Source organism: Poecilia reticulata, linkage group LG2 (genome assembly GCF_000633615.1).
Source record: "Poecilia reticulata strain Guanapo linkage group LG2, Guppy_female_1.0+MT, whole genome shotgun sequence".
Lineage (NCBI taxonomy): Eukaryota > Metazoa > Chordata > Actinopteri > Cyprinodontiformes > Poeciliidae > Poecilia > Poecilia reticulata.
Genome location: NC_024332.1, coordinates 35,619,162 through 35,634,261, shown reverse-complemented (window position 1 = coordinate 35,634,261; position 15,100 = coordinate 35,619,162). Strand labels below are relative to the sequence as shown.

At 39.0% G+C, this 15,100-nt stretch overlaps 1 protein-coding gene across 1 annotated transcript in view; it reads right to left on the bottom strand.

Annotated features, from left to right (window-relative positions):
• The window catches only part of edar (ectodysplasin A receptor), a 32,251-nt gene extending 18,277 nt beyond the window's left edge, over nt 1-13,974 (bottom strand). The window contains exons 1-4 of the mRNA XM_017309290.1: nt 13,957-13,974; nt 13,164-13,283; nt 9,347-9,528; nt 3,476-3,561 (exon numbers count right to left, since the gene is read on the bottom strand). Coding sequence (XP_017164779.1) covers nt 3,476-3,561; nt 9,347-9,528; nt 13,164-13,283; nt 13,957-13,974 — 406 coding nt within the window. The remainder of the gene's footprint in view (nt 1-3,475; nt 3,562-9,346; nt 9,529-13,163; nt 13,284-13,956) is intronic.
• Nucleotides 13,975-15,100: the final 1,126 nt, after the last annotated feature.

Sequence of the window (15,100 nt, the reverse complement as noted above, 5' to 3'; positions counted from 1 at the left end):
CCATTGTATTACAGATTATCAGGCATACAAATATTCAACTTTTATGAGCTACAAGCACAAACACAATTCAAATAGAAACATTATAATAAATTACTTTGTATGCTTTTTTTCAGAAAAGATGAGATTTCTTTTTTTGATAGTAAAAAACAAGAGTTGACTTTGTAGAATAAGATGATATAGACCAGTGTTTCTCAACCTTTTTCGGGCCAGCGCCCCCCTAACCCTAATCCAGGTCCCTCACCGCCCCCCACCAAAGAATTTGTATACTACTTTGCACTGACCATTATTTTATCATTAATGTTACTATCATTATTGTAGATGTTTTGAATCGGCGCACTGATTATGTTTTCCCGTACACTTCAGCGCGCCTTACGCTCCTTCACCTCGCGCACATAACGGGGTAAATGTAGCGAGTTTTGCCTTAAACGTATCGGCGTCTGGAGGTGGCAATATTATTTTATCTTTTATCTGGAAATAGTGTCAGTTTATTCTTGCCACACAGTCTCTGTATTAATTATTGCTCCAAACGTCTTGCCATATAAGTTTATTCCTCTGTATTTACTTTAGTTTCTTAGTTTATTCTTGCATTTTGTTCTTCATTCATTTCCATTTAGTTTCATTTGATTAGTATTATCCTCTCCTGGTTTATTGCTATGTCCACTTTAGTTTCTTTCCTGTTGCTAGATTTATTTTATCGTTTATTGACCATCAGTAATCTTCACTCATCACCTGCTGCGCCTCCTAATCGTCATGTGTTTCACATCATGTGTTGATTTTTCACTGTTCAGCGTCGGATTCTCTGTTTTTATGCCATAATTCACATTTAGTTCGTCGCTCCGTTTTGCCCGCTACTCATGTTTCAGAGTTTTGCTCAATGCGCAGCGTTTTTTTTGTTTTTGTTTTTTTTAACTCCCTAAGGTGCAGGGCGGTCGAGAAACATCGATGGGGGAAAGGCAGTCTGACACAAACCTCTTAAAACAACGAAAACAATTTCTGCATTCTGATTATTGATATTTAAAAGTGCTGTGTTGTTCTATCACCCCCGTTTCATACCGGACCGCTTACAGCACCGGTGTTAACGCTATAAAATGAACGCTCTGTATCGTGATATCACCCATGGAGGGATTTCTTTATTTCTTTATTTAAATGGGTTCATTTTTCAGAGGGATACAAAGTCGTGATTTTAGTAATTACATTTTTTATAACAGCGATTTTCTGCTGTCCTTCCATGGAAGCGGGCAGCTTTCAAACGGAAATAAAAAACTTTTTAATATAAATTGCTGCTTTGACATGATCACAGAACTGCCAAAACATATGTAGCCTAAATAAATACCAGACAAAGTGAATCACAGCAGCGTCATTAGCCGGTGTAACGCTGAACTGATGCGGAGCGGAGCTGCGCAATGAAGCTACAAACACTGAATAGAAGAAGAGCTGTCATCGATACAGTTGAAGCCAAGCATGATTTAATGTTACACAATACAGTTTTACCAARTTGCTCAAAGTCTAAACTGGTATTGTTGTGGATTTAAGGTGTAAAGTTTACCTTCGACCAAACGCCCCCCAAAGGCATCCCAGCGCCCCCCTTTTGTAAAAATGTCAGCCAGCGTCCCCTGCCGTCCTCTGAACGCCCCCTGGGGGGCGGTACCGCCCACGTTGAGAACCGCTAACATAGAGTATTGACGGTGAATTGCCTTTGTGTATTCAGGTACAAATTTGGACGTTGAAGGCCATAGAAAATACAGGGAAAAAGGAGAAAATTAGCACGGCCTACAGCTTTTTATCACAACCTGCCAAAGAGTAGCATCAAGGCAAGTAAAAACATGCTAATCATCCGTCTTTCTCATACCCGCCGAAATTTTAATTATCACACAAGCACCACTAGGCAGGAGCCAGGGTAATTTACAGATTACATGGCAAGTGTCAGCCTGCCATCACCCAAAGCAAATAAAACTCAGACCTCAGACAATTTTGTAATTTTGTGTTTTTTTCTTTTTTTTTTTTTTTTTTTAGGGGAATCGACCTTGGCTTTCTTGTTAAGAGGATTTAAGTGTGGAAGTAAACAGGTAGTCCTCTCTTGGATTTAACAAGAACGTTTGAGGTGTTAATTATAATATTCATTAAAACAAACAAGTAATAATTGTGTTTCACCTGCCTTGTGAAGTCAACGGTAAGCTGTGGAGATGGCATGCAATTAAAATATTATATATAGACAGTATGTAGTAATGCTGTTGCRTAGYTGATTCCTCTTCCTTCTTACAGGCCCAGACCACTTTTTGGGGTTAACTTCTTTCAAAACACACACATTAAATATGACAGAGGAACAATAACGTTTGTTTCCGGATTATTTAATTACACAGCAAGGGGATTTTGAGCAGCTGCAGGTCCATAAATATTGTTGCCACAACAATCAGAAAAAAATGAGAGTGAGAAAATGTCATTTGCTCAATTTGGCAAATGCATTTAAGTTAAAAAAAAAATCTGGACAACAAACAGAGAACACAGAGAAACAAGGCAACCCCTCAAATTGTTTTTATTTCTTTTGTCATTTCACACAAATTTAATTGTATTTTCCCAAGAATTTATTTGGAAAAACAAGACGAACATAATTACGGCGTGAAAGGAAAATGACATCTGCATTTCTAAATACTTTACGAATAAAATTCTTAAAAGTATTTGGGAATTTTTTTTCAGCCCCATTATTTCCAAGTTTGAAGCATGTTTTATGTGGAACATTATATCAGAATTAAATATAATTTTAAAAGGTTTATACATGCAACATGCCCTGCGTTTGGCGTTGTCAAACTGTAGTGAATTAATAGGCATTTTTTGTGAGTACACAAATGTCATAACATGGCACTGGAAATACAAAACGTGTCCACAAATCAAGACAATTACACCAGTATGCATTTTAGAAGCTTTAGCAAGTTGGTGCAACTCTTTAAAAAACCTGTAAGAACAATTGAGCGGGATTTGCACTCATGCGCATACACACAGATTCATGTGCAGATAGTGTGGAGGTATGCAGGATGATTAGTGAGACAGTGATGTTATCGATGAGCTGCCAAACACTCAAGAGGAACTAGAAAAACAGCAGCACCAGCAGGGAAGTGGTGTGTACACTCTTGTTACTGCAAGTCAAACTTGCCCACATGGTAGAGCAGTGACTCCAGTGTCTGGAAAAACTCAGCACAACCTGCGACCTCCGGCTGTTTCTGTTTCACAAAAYTTAGWCCAGCATCTGYTTCCACCTAACCTGTCCTGTTTTATTTCCATTCCATGTGGCAGAAAAGCGTCACACTGACTGAGTAGCTTCTAAAGAAGAGGAAGCCAAATTTGTGTTTTGTAATATCAGCTAAGCTGTTGCATTTAGTGCATTAAGCTAGACAATTCCAACCAGAGGACAATGGTAGCAGGAGAATTTAAACGACAAAAAAGAAATCGAGAAAATAATGCAAAGAATGGTAAATCTTACATTCTTTTGTGTTGCTCGGGGCATTTTGGCAGGAATGGCAGACCATCCCATAAGCGTTCCTGGGTTTGTTGTCCAACATATAATACCTATAAAAGATAAACATGAAATCACATCAACGGTTTATTTTTTTATTTTTATTTCATTTATTCTTTTTTTTTTTACCATTAAAAAATAATGTAGAGATGAAAAAATAAACTTTCTAAAACTATCAATAAGTACACGGAGCCGAAATGACCTCCCAACATTCTGCACTTAGTGCAAAAGCGTGGAGAAGCTACTAAGGTGAAAAATTTGACTTTGTGAAGAAGTGCACATAATTGACGCCCTGCAGGCACTGAGAAAATGGCTTAGTGCAGATACTGCCATCAGTCATAGAAAGATCACGCTGCACAGGAGAAAAAAGAAGAAGTAAGGGAGGTAAAAAAGATGCCAACGCACCGAACAGATGAACATTATTGAATCTTTTTATGCTCAGGGCCATGAGAACAGCTTTTCAGTTTGTACACAGCAGGCGTACAGCCTGAAGGTAATCTGAAGTTAGCTGCAGGTGCCCCATATAACAGAAGCACATCTCAGTGCAATATGACATTAATAAATCAAAACTAATCASCTRTATCATAAAACAGCTTAAAACATTTGGATCAACCAACTGTGAGAGCAGACTGTGGCTAATGTCAATATACAGTACAACATACAAGTTGCTTAAATTACAATTGCAAAGAAAAATCTAAAATATTCTGCATACATTTTAATCCCACTCTCCTTTATTCTGATACCCCTTCATTAAGATCAGTACAATTCACTAGAAACATACTAGGGTAACAAAGTAAATAAAAAAATAAAAAATAAATGTCTCAGAGGCAAGAATGTTTTTGCAAGTGTTTTCTTCTACATGAAAAAGGCGGACCTTTACTTCTGATGTGACTCTAGATCTCTTTGGCATTGAGAATTAGGCTGTGTTAGTTCCATTCTCCCTAAACTATCCCCAAGGTGTCCTGTTACGTTTATCAAACTATAAAGTTGGCAAGATAAGAGACATCTTTCTCCCTAATTGGCAAATATTTAGTGAGTTTTGCCGTTTTCTTTCGTAATTATGATGATCCTGGAATATAACTTCTCTGTCAGAGCTCTGAAGACCAGAAATCATTTATCAGGTAATGTTTTACCAGACATTCTTGGCCGAATTCAGACCGAACGTGATCTGGAAGCCGTCTAATCAGAATAGATGGATGTTAAAGAATGCGCTTTCATCAACCATCCATGTTATGTCAGTCAATGTTATGCTGAAYGTTGAAGCATTTTGTTCTTTGTACATCAGCCATGAAGCTCAAATTCTCCATCCAGTCTGATAAAAAAATTGAATAAATTGAATAATACAGATTCAATATAAAAACCATTCGCCAGCTGATTATTGAGCAGAATATGCAAACTGTGAACAGACCACCATATAATTTTAGAGGCAGGGCCCCTCCCACTTCTATTTGTGTTACTTGGAATCCTGACTTTTAACTTGAGTTGCAAGTTTCTTTTGCACACCAGTTTTCATGAAGCCACTTTGAAGTCCGATAATCACATTTTTCTGTCCCTCTGGGAATAATTTTCCACATAAGAAAATGATGGAGCCATGCAGATGGATACAGTCCATATAAGTCATCCAGAAAGAAAGTTTTGGCACATAAAAAAAAATCTATGCTGATTTTCAACTAAAACTCCATGCAAGAAAGAAGAATCCATATGTTTTCAGTCTGTCAGATTTACAGTGCATGAATCTCCATTTAAATCTTGTTCAAAAGAAAAAGAATGGACAAAGGTAAAAGGCTGCAAGTAAAACAAAATGAGAGTTCTTAGATCAGTCCAGATGATTATCATGGGGTCTTGGTATTATGCAAGGATTTTTACCGCACCATAATCAACATGAGCCTCATGGGATTCTCCGGTTAAGCTTAAGTTTTGAAGTTAAGACAGTGTTTGAAAACTATGTATTTTTTTTCTACTCCACAATTGTAGGCTACTTTGGGTTGGTTTATCACACTGACCCCCATACGATTTGAAGTGTGAAAAATGGCAATACTTTAAAAGTTTAAGGGGTATAAATACCTCTRGGATATAATGTAACAAAAAAAGATAAATCTAAATCATATGGAATCTGTGTTGGCCTCCTCATCAAATCTACAATTCATTCGTAAGGCGTCCTCTAACACGCTAATTGTAATCCTGAGATTTCAAGGCGATTCTGCATCAGTGCCATAACTCATCCTGARTTAGTTGTTGGCGAGCAGGTCAGAGCACATCCTGTTAATAACTTCTTTAAAGCGTGTAATCAGGACAAGTCACGAAAAAGGAAAGTAATGCCAGGGCGCTTTTAAAGTTTAAACTCTTAGGTGACTGTTGCTGCTAAGGAGTGATTTTATTTATGAGTGGGTGATTAAATGACTATGACTCAATGATGCCCTACAGATGGCACCAGTGTGCCATGACCCAAAGAGCAAGTAAGGCTATGTTCACACAGCAATCGAAATGTTTTGTTTTTGTTTTTTTGCCCATGTTTGACCCATATCTGACTTTTTCTTGGCTGTCCAAACGGCCCAATTCTGATCTTTTCACCCACCCACCCCTCCAAAAAATGCTAAGTGAGCCACTTCCATAGTGTGGTGCTAAATCTGATGCATATCTGATTGTTTTCAAAGCRCCTGCAGTCTGAATGCTCATGTCACATTTTATATCATCGAGGTGAAGTTTGCATGTTAATTCTGATGATGATGACGGTACCACGCATTGTAAGTCTGGTCAAAAAACAATATCTGAAATGTATAAATATGAAATTATTTTWAAAAAATCTRTATCAGTGAAGCACATCATATCATAATCCCATCACTCCTGGTCTGATCAAACCAGCTTCTCTACAGAGGTTGCAGTCAGTAGTGCTTTTTTTGTGACATTACTGTTAGTTAATAACTTTAAAATTGATCCATAAACAGATCCATCCATTATTACTAGTGTGCTGCTGCATTATATCAACATTCTTTTACGTATGCAGGTTGCTTTGAAACCCAATGTAAATAAAATGGCAACACAATTAGCCATCTAAAACCACAATGGTTAGATAGTTTAAAGGTTTTATGGCTGCATTTTTATCTGGATCCCAATTTGCAYACAGCAACTTTAGGTCACATTTTTTGGGTATTTACAAGGTTTAACCTGTACCATTTTTTGTCTCAGTTCTTCTCTGACCATGTTTTAAAATCCTAAAGTCACAGAGMCTCAAAATATAAAATATAGTCCCTGCAAAGCAAGCAGAAGCTATGAAAAATGTTTGTCAACTAGCTACTTTTTTCATCTGMAGTAAAGGAAATAACAGCTGGCAGGACCAGCAGAGGACATAAACAACTTTTGAAAAGAGTTGGCTTTGGGTTTGGAAAGCAACTTTTTACAGATGTTAGGATCATAAAATACCTGTCTCMTGTGAAGCAATATATGAATAACCATGAACTACATGGGAKAAATTATACATATTTCCTTTACCTGAATCTGCCACATAAAAGTTCAATTTAGAAATGGGATTGTTTTGTAGAGAAAATAGATTTCAAATATGACGAAAAGTAAAGAAGTATATGGATTGTGCCTGGGTAATATATTGCTCCTAGCAGAGCACTGAAAATGTTAATGTTGGTGGAAGAAATGGTTTGAAAAATACAAAAATTCACAGTTAAAGATATACAGCAAACGCCTGAGTACAAAGAATATGGGGCAAAACTACAGGAGGCTTTTTAAAGAAAATAACACGCTACATAGCTCACAAATCTTAAAGTTTGAGTGGGAATAAAAGCAAAAGAAAACAAAGCAAGAAACAAATTTGTAGTTGGATGACAACGTTCCAGACTTTACCAGGTGAATTTTTCAGACATTTGGCRTCGTTTTGTTTTCTTTAACAGTGGAAAAATACATGTAAGAAGCTKTTATTCACTTTTACAGTTACAGGAACATAAATTTTAGAGCTGAAATAATAACTAATTTTTAAATAGCATTGCACCAGTTACTTGAACAAAGATCAGAATCTGGGTTTTCCTACTTAGGCTACTGCTCCCGCAACTCCATCCATCCATCCATTTTCTGCCGCTTATCTGGGGTCGGGTCGCGGGGCAGCAGCTTCAGAAGGGAGGCCCAGACTTCCCTCTCCCYAGCCACTTCTTCCAGCTCCTCCGGGGGAACCCCAAGGCGTTCCCAGGCCAGCCGAGAGACATAGTCCCTCCAGCGTGTCCTGGGTCTTCCCCTAGGCCTCCTCCCGGTGGGACGTGTCTGGAACACCTCACCAGGGAGGCGTCCAGGAGGCATCCTKASCAGATGCCCGAGCCACCTTAACTGGCTCCTCTCGACGTGGAGGAGCAGTGGCTCTACTCTGAGTCCCTCCCGGATGACCGAGCTTCTCGCCCTATATCTAAGGGAGAGCCCAGCCACCCTGCGGAGGAAACCCATTTCGGCCGCTTGTATCCGTGATCTCGTTCTTTCGGTCATGACCCAAAGCTCATGACCATAGATGAGGGTGGGAACGTAGATCGACTGGTAAATCGAGAGCTTCGCTTTTTGACTCAGCTCTCTTTTCACCACGACGGACCGGTACAGCGCCCGCTTCATGGCAGACGCTGCCCCAATCCGCCTGTCGATCTCCCGCTCCCTTCTTCCCTCATTCGTGAACAAGATCCCCAGATACTTAAACTCCTCCACTTGAGGCAGGACGACCCCCCTGACCCGGAGAAGGCACTCTACCCTTTTCCAGCTCAAGACCATGGCCTCGGATTTGRAGGCACTGAGCCTCATCCCGGCCGCTTCACACTTGGCTGCGAACCGCTCCAGTGAGAGCTGCAGATCACGTTCCGATGAAGCCAACAGGACCACATCATCCGCAAAAAGCAGAGATGCGATCCTAAGGCCACCAAAACGGATCCCTTCAACATCTCGGCTGCACCTAGAAATTCTGTCCATAAAAGTAATGACCAGAATCGGTGACAAAGGGCAGCCTTGGCGGAGTCCCACTCTCACCGGAAACAAGCCCTACTTACTGCCGGCAATGCGGACCAGACTCTGACACCAGTCATACAGGGACCTGACAGCCCGTATCAAAGGGCCCGGTACCCCATGCTCCCAGAGAACTCCCCACAGGGCCCCCCGAGGGACACGGTCGAACGCGTTCTCCAAGTCCACAAAACACATGTAGACTGGTTGGGCGAACTCCCGTGCACCCTCCAGGACCCTGCTGAGGGTGTAGAGCTGGTCCAGTGTTCCACGACCAGGACGAAAACCACACTGCTCTTCCTGAATCCGAGGTTCGACTATCCGACGGACCCTCCTCTCCAGGACCCCTGAATAGACCTTACGGTATGTTATCCCATAACTGATTCTGATTGGTAGTTGATCAATCAAATATTGTAAAATCTGAATATTTTTTTCCGTTCATTGAATTCATCAAAACTAAGAACTCCAATTTGTTTATGTCCATAAATGCACCAATCAACAGCAGGTACTTTAATACAATTTTTAAGTTTAATGAAATGAATATRACAGTTAGGGACATGCTTTGATGTATAAATTGTAATATTAATGTAATTCTTTCATTTTCTGTTGAATTCAAAACTACTACCACACTTGTAGCTCTTCTTCTATGGTGCTTGTAACTTGTTGAAATCAGATTTTGACGCTCAGAACTCAATGAAATCTGTAAATTAGTATGTGCCAGGAAAAGCCCGATAGGTGAGTTTCCTCATGTTAAACCTAGAGCTTCTTTGTCGATTGTCCCAAATCTAAAATAAAAGTGAACAAACACTTCACATGRATATCGAAATCGTTGCAATCTGCAGAGCAACTTGCATGCCTCACCCTGGTAAACATGGTCCACACTCAGCGTCACTTTCAGCAGTTCCTGCTACACGGACAGTGGCTTTGTAGAGAGCGTCGCAGTCCTTGTGGCGCCTGCAGATCTCGTACTTTCCTTTGGAGTATTTCCCTTGTGCACACGGTATGCAGGCAAAGTCCTCATCCTTCATACCGTAACCACAGTTCTGCAAAACACATCCGTATTTTAAATACACACAGACATCCTAAATCATTTAGTAATAAAAATGAATTTCTACATCATTCTAAATGTGCTTTTCCCTTCAATGGAATTATTCATTACTGTGATGTGGACACACAAATTCGGTTGCACACTGTAAACACTTAAAAACGCCCATCTGTTTCCAGAACTGTCTTTAGCACAAATCTGGCTTTGCTCTTCTGAGATGACAGGAGAGAAATCTGATTGGTCACAGAGGTCCTCAGTGTGTGTGCGCGTGTGTGTGTGTGTGTGTGTGTACAGTTTTCCATGCATGGTAGTGCTTAAGATGACCAAGTCATCTTATTGTTTTCTTGCATCCATCTTCTTCAAATGGTGCTTCCTCTCTGTGGGGAGGCAGGATGGCCCACACACAAAATCACACATGCTCGCATTTACAAAAACATACTCTTTCTCTCTTCTTTGCCCCCTCTTTCATCTTTAATTTCCCTCTTACTTTCATCTGTCTATTAAACAGGCATGTGCCTCCTAGATCTAGGCTACAGTAGGGTGGCTGTAAAAGAAATTCAATATTCTCGCCCTTTCTGTTTGACATCCGCTACTTTGAGCGTGATTGTTTAATGGAAAAGTTCACCGAGCTATCAGCAGGATTGTGTCGGTTTGGGTTAAAGCTAAACTTGGATCTTTTGTCTGCAGGCTTGCTGTGACTCTGCTCCTGTTCATTGCCTTAAAGCAGTTCCAGGGTGATTGAAAGCCTTCTTCTTTTCAAAGCAAATTTGAGGGCATTTGGAATGCTTCTTTGAGCTTGGGAGAAGGGCAAAACCCAACAAGCAAATCCCTTTGTGAAACTCTTACATATGTTTTCAACGTTGGCCTTGAGGGAACATAACATAAAATCAATATGAGGGACATGACTGAGAACTTGTAAGAAAGATCACAGGTGGAATCGAAGAAAAGGTGCAGTGCAGCTAAAACTTTCAGGTAACAAGGGAGACAGGCAGAGACTTAGAAAWGTAATCATCAGGTAAGTGGGTATAGACAATGATAAACAGACAMATCATTGTCTATACCCACTTATAGACATCGAGTGGGTATAGAGGGTATAATATGTTCAAATCAGCTTGAACGTATTATCCCAATGATGAAACACGGAGGCAGAAACGTCATGCTGTGGGAAGTACAGTTTAGATCAGTGGCCTTAAACTGCATTCTTTGAGGGTCAGAGTCCTGTAAGCTCTATATGTGTGCCTTGTCCACATACTTGAACTAAATGGCAAAGCTGCCTCACTGGCATGCAGTCAAGCTCTACAAAACTCTGCTAATGGGCTAATATTAGAGGCAGATGTGCTGAAGCAGAGAGACATCTAAAGGTTGCAGGACAACAACCCCTAAAACTAATTAATCTGGAGCAAAACTTAAAAAAGGTTATTCACACATCTGGCTGAGCTTGAGGTATTTTGCAATGTGGAATCAAAGTGCAATCTCGATGTGCAAAACTGCAGGCGACAAATCCCAAAACTGCAACGAGTGACATTTCTAAACGTGTTTACTATGGACCGTTTGATCCAACTTTTTATATTTGTTTGTAAATAAATGTGAAAAGACATCTATCTACACAGTTATGCGCCCAATAAAATACACTGAGGTTTGTGGTTGTAATTTGACCAAACGTGTAAGATAATGGGAATACTTTGAAAGGTACTGCAGCTCTGATGTTGAGTGTCAGCTGACATTTGTCACTAACTCAAATAAGAGAAGAGGACATGTTGCCATGAAATATGCATTCATCCAAGYAAACAAACACCAAAAGGTGGATGCAAGCGACCCTTTGAAAGGGGGACTTCAGTGGCTTTGTCACTGCGTGATGTATCTGTCTAAGTGTGTGGGGGCATGTTCTTTGTGAAGTTTCTGCTGTGAGGATGGTTGTTTCTTGATTTCTTGATTAAAAGCATGTCAAAACACACTCTCACCCACATGCAAGGAAACCTCAGGGAAATGAAAGAACATGTGAATTACAGACTGTTCCACCCGGGGGACCAGAACGGCGCAGGAGAAAGTGTGAGGGAGGGGGGGAGAGGGCTCTCATGATTTAGCTTTTTAAAGGAAGATTTCACTTGCAAATGGCTACATTACTCTTTATCAAAGGGTTCTCTGCTTAACACATTTCTACAAAGAGACAAGTGGATCTTTATGTTGGAACTCATCACGTTGTTGAGGGAAACTAAATATAAGTATACAAGAAAAAAACAAGAGAGGAAGAAGAAAAAAACACATGTTTATGCATGATTGATGTAGGACTGCATGGTTGAAGGAAAAGGGAAATTGAGGTTCAAAAAGCAACACATTTTTCCACCGTTGSAAAAGCCAACAAAAAAATAAAACTGAAGTCCACTTTGAGGTATGGAAACGATGTGTGCAAATCTGAGAACCACTTCATGAGTTAAGTTACAAACATTCAACATCCATAAAACTTGATGGTGTTTATTTCTGTGCCAGTACTTGATTAGCCGGCAAGAGTCAATAGAGACATGAGGATACAAGGACGAAGAGGAGTTAGAGGGGACAGTAAATTTAACAACATGTGGCAAGTTCAAGTTTATTTTCATAATATTTGTTTAATAACTTACTTTCACATTTATGCTTTTGATTGACATTCTTTGGAGAGAGAATACGTCTGATCTGCCAATGTAATTGTCAAACACAATTAAGAACATTTATACATTATGTTTTTTATAATGGTAAAAATTGAGCCAAACCTGTCATTGTTTGTTACTGGATGTCTCTAAGAAGATAAATACATTCTTTCATGTTTTTTCTTTAAAGGTGCCACGCATGTTATGCAGCAAGACAGCCTGCATAGGCATGTGCACTTTACCAATATTCCAACTTTTGAAAAATGTCCATCATTTATTTTTTTCAAATTAAGTAGTTTCATTTTGTAGGTGCCAATTTATATGATTCCATAAGTGATATTGGGTTATTTAACTAGACAATCTTAAAGTACCTACACCCTGGAGCTACTTGCCTCCTCACATTAGATTCAGTTTAGAAAGACACAAATACATAAAACATCTGAAATGAAAGAAATTATGAAAAATTTGAAGTGTCCAAATAATTGCACATCTCTATGTTCACTCTTGACTATCTCTTTGAGAAGGGTGTGGCACCCTGGGGTTCCCAACGAAGCATTTACCTGCTCTGTGTTTACTTTGGCAGTCTGCAGACTGACTGACGAGCCCTAAATCACTGTGCGACTACTGCAAATCATTCAGCGTAATGCATGCCTTCACATCGGAGTAAATGGGAGCAATAAACCATAAGGAAATTGTGCATTCGAATTAAAGCACCCTTCACTGTGCAGCTAAGAATGTGTGTTCATCTGTGTGTCTATTGTGGGTGGTCTGAGCGAAGCTGACAAATGCTGGGGTCATAATTTCCATATTTCTGGTATTTATGAGTTTAAATTTTGGTAATCTTTCCAGCTTCGTGTCCCCACCTTACAGAAATACTTTGGGTTTAAACCGGAGAGTCTAAACACATGAAAAAATAATAATAATAAATAAATAAATAAATGGAACACAGTAAAAACAGGCCAGAAAATGATTCCCTAAATTATATATGTGTGTTTGAGAATGCCCTCACCATATGCGGTTCTTGCCCTGGCTGGCACTGAGGACAGGCCTGGCAGCTGTTGCTGGTCTGGTTGAAGAACTCGTACTCTCCGCAGCTGGAGTACTCGGCACTGACAAACAGACGAGACACCTGGGGGGGACGCAGAGACAGGCAGGTGAAGAGCAGGGTAAGTGAAGACAAATGTGGAAACTGCAAARCAGAGCTTGTGAAGACACAAATGAGACATTCCTATTAATGCGGTCACACTGACAGAATAATAACTGACAAGAACTGCACCACCTAAGGTTGGTAGATCTTCAGTAGTGGCTCAGTTAACCTGCTATAAGTWAATTTTTTTTTTATCTACATGAGATAATCCAAGTAGTTACAAAGCGTGTGATCACATCATTTTGAATGTACAAAAATATGTCAGTGCATAATGGGGAATGTCCATACCTGGCATTATTATCTACTATTGCGATCAATTAGACTTAAACTGAATCTGATTTTGTGAGGTGGTTTTAGATCCTGTTCATTGTATATTGATGTGCTCTACTAAACTGAATAAACGCACTACTTGTTCATTATATAAATAAAAAAAAGATTAAATTATATGTTGTATCATATGTTCTGCAAATATTTATTTGATCTCAAAAGGTTTGTTTTTTTATGGTTCTCTTTAAACCTTACTGACACTCTTACTATTTGCACATCCCAGTTCTTTGTACATTTTTTTTCCAATTCTTGTAATTAACCTCTTGTTTYTTATTCACATAATTTTCTGCATACTGTTCAGTCTCTTTTTCTGATTTTTTATTTTTACCTTTGTGTAAATATGCATGTTCCCACTTGCCTTAACTTGCTGCTGTTACACCTATGTTTTCCTATTGTGGAATAATAAAAGCTATTTCTATTCTATTCCACAGATGTGTAAAAATAACTTTATTTAAAAATGTGTGTCCCCTCCCCATATTATTTAAATCTATCACAACGGACAACACCTGTTACCTACGGTGTATAAATGCATTAACCATCAGCATGTTCTTCTTTGCACGTTTTTTTTTTTTGTTTAATAACCATTGAGAAAGTCAGAGAACTGTGTAACATCACTGGCTAATACCAAAGTTCTCTGTAGATGTCATGCAACACATTTGCTTTTTCAAACTTCAACGTTTAGAAAATAAGCATAACAAAGAAACATTTTTCACTAGATTCAGCATGATTTACCAATTTAATCTGGATAGCCAATATCTGAAACACAACATTAAATGGCACATGTGTTGCATCTCAAATTATGAAGCTTATCTGTGCACAAAATGACGATACATTTTATGCTAACTACTATTTTTGATTTTGTGTCATTTCATCATGAATAAAAAAATATATATTAGTGTATAGAGTTGTCTCTAAGATAAGTTGAATATTACGTGGACTGGCATATGAGCAGAACTAAAAGCACAGGATGAATTATTTAATATCCAGTAGAACTGGAGCTTTAATAAAAAAAAAAAACTTAAATGGCATAAAATTTAAGTAGCAAAGAAAATAAAAAACAATAAAATGATATCCCGATGTGATATTTACTTTTGTAAAGATCAATTTAAATGTCTGCTTTGTGACTTCTAAATGACAAGATTGTGCAATAGCATCATTTTTTTGTGTGTGAACACACTTTGTGGGGTCCCGTCACGGAGAAATGGATGTTTTCACGCTGTTGTATGGTGGGAATAATATAACATTTGGAGGCAAAACGTCCCCAAAAACAATAATCGTTAACTTCCTTGTGAAGATCGGATGATAAAGGTTGGGTTTTGGGGTTAAGGTTGTGGTCACAATAGGTTTATGCAAGTTGTGGCTTTGGTTAGAGTTGGGGTACATTTTCTGAAAATTTAAGTTAATGAAATGTCCCCTGCAGTAATGGAAATGTGACTGAAAGTGTGTGTGTGTGTGTGTGTGTGTGTGTGTGT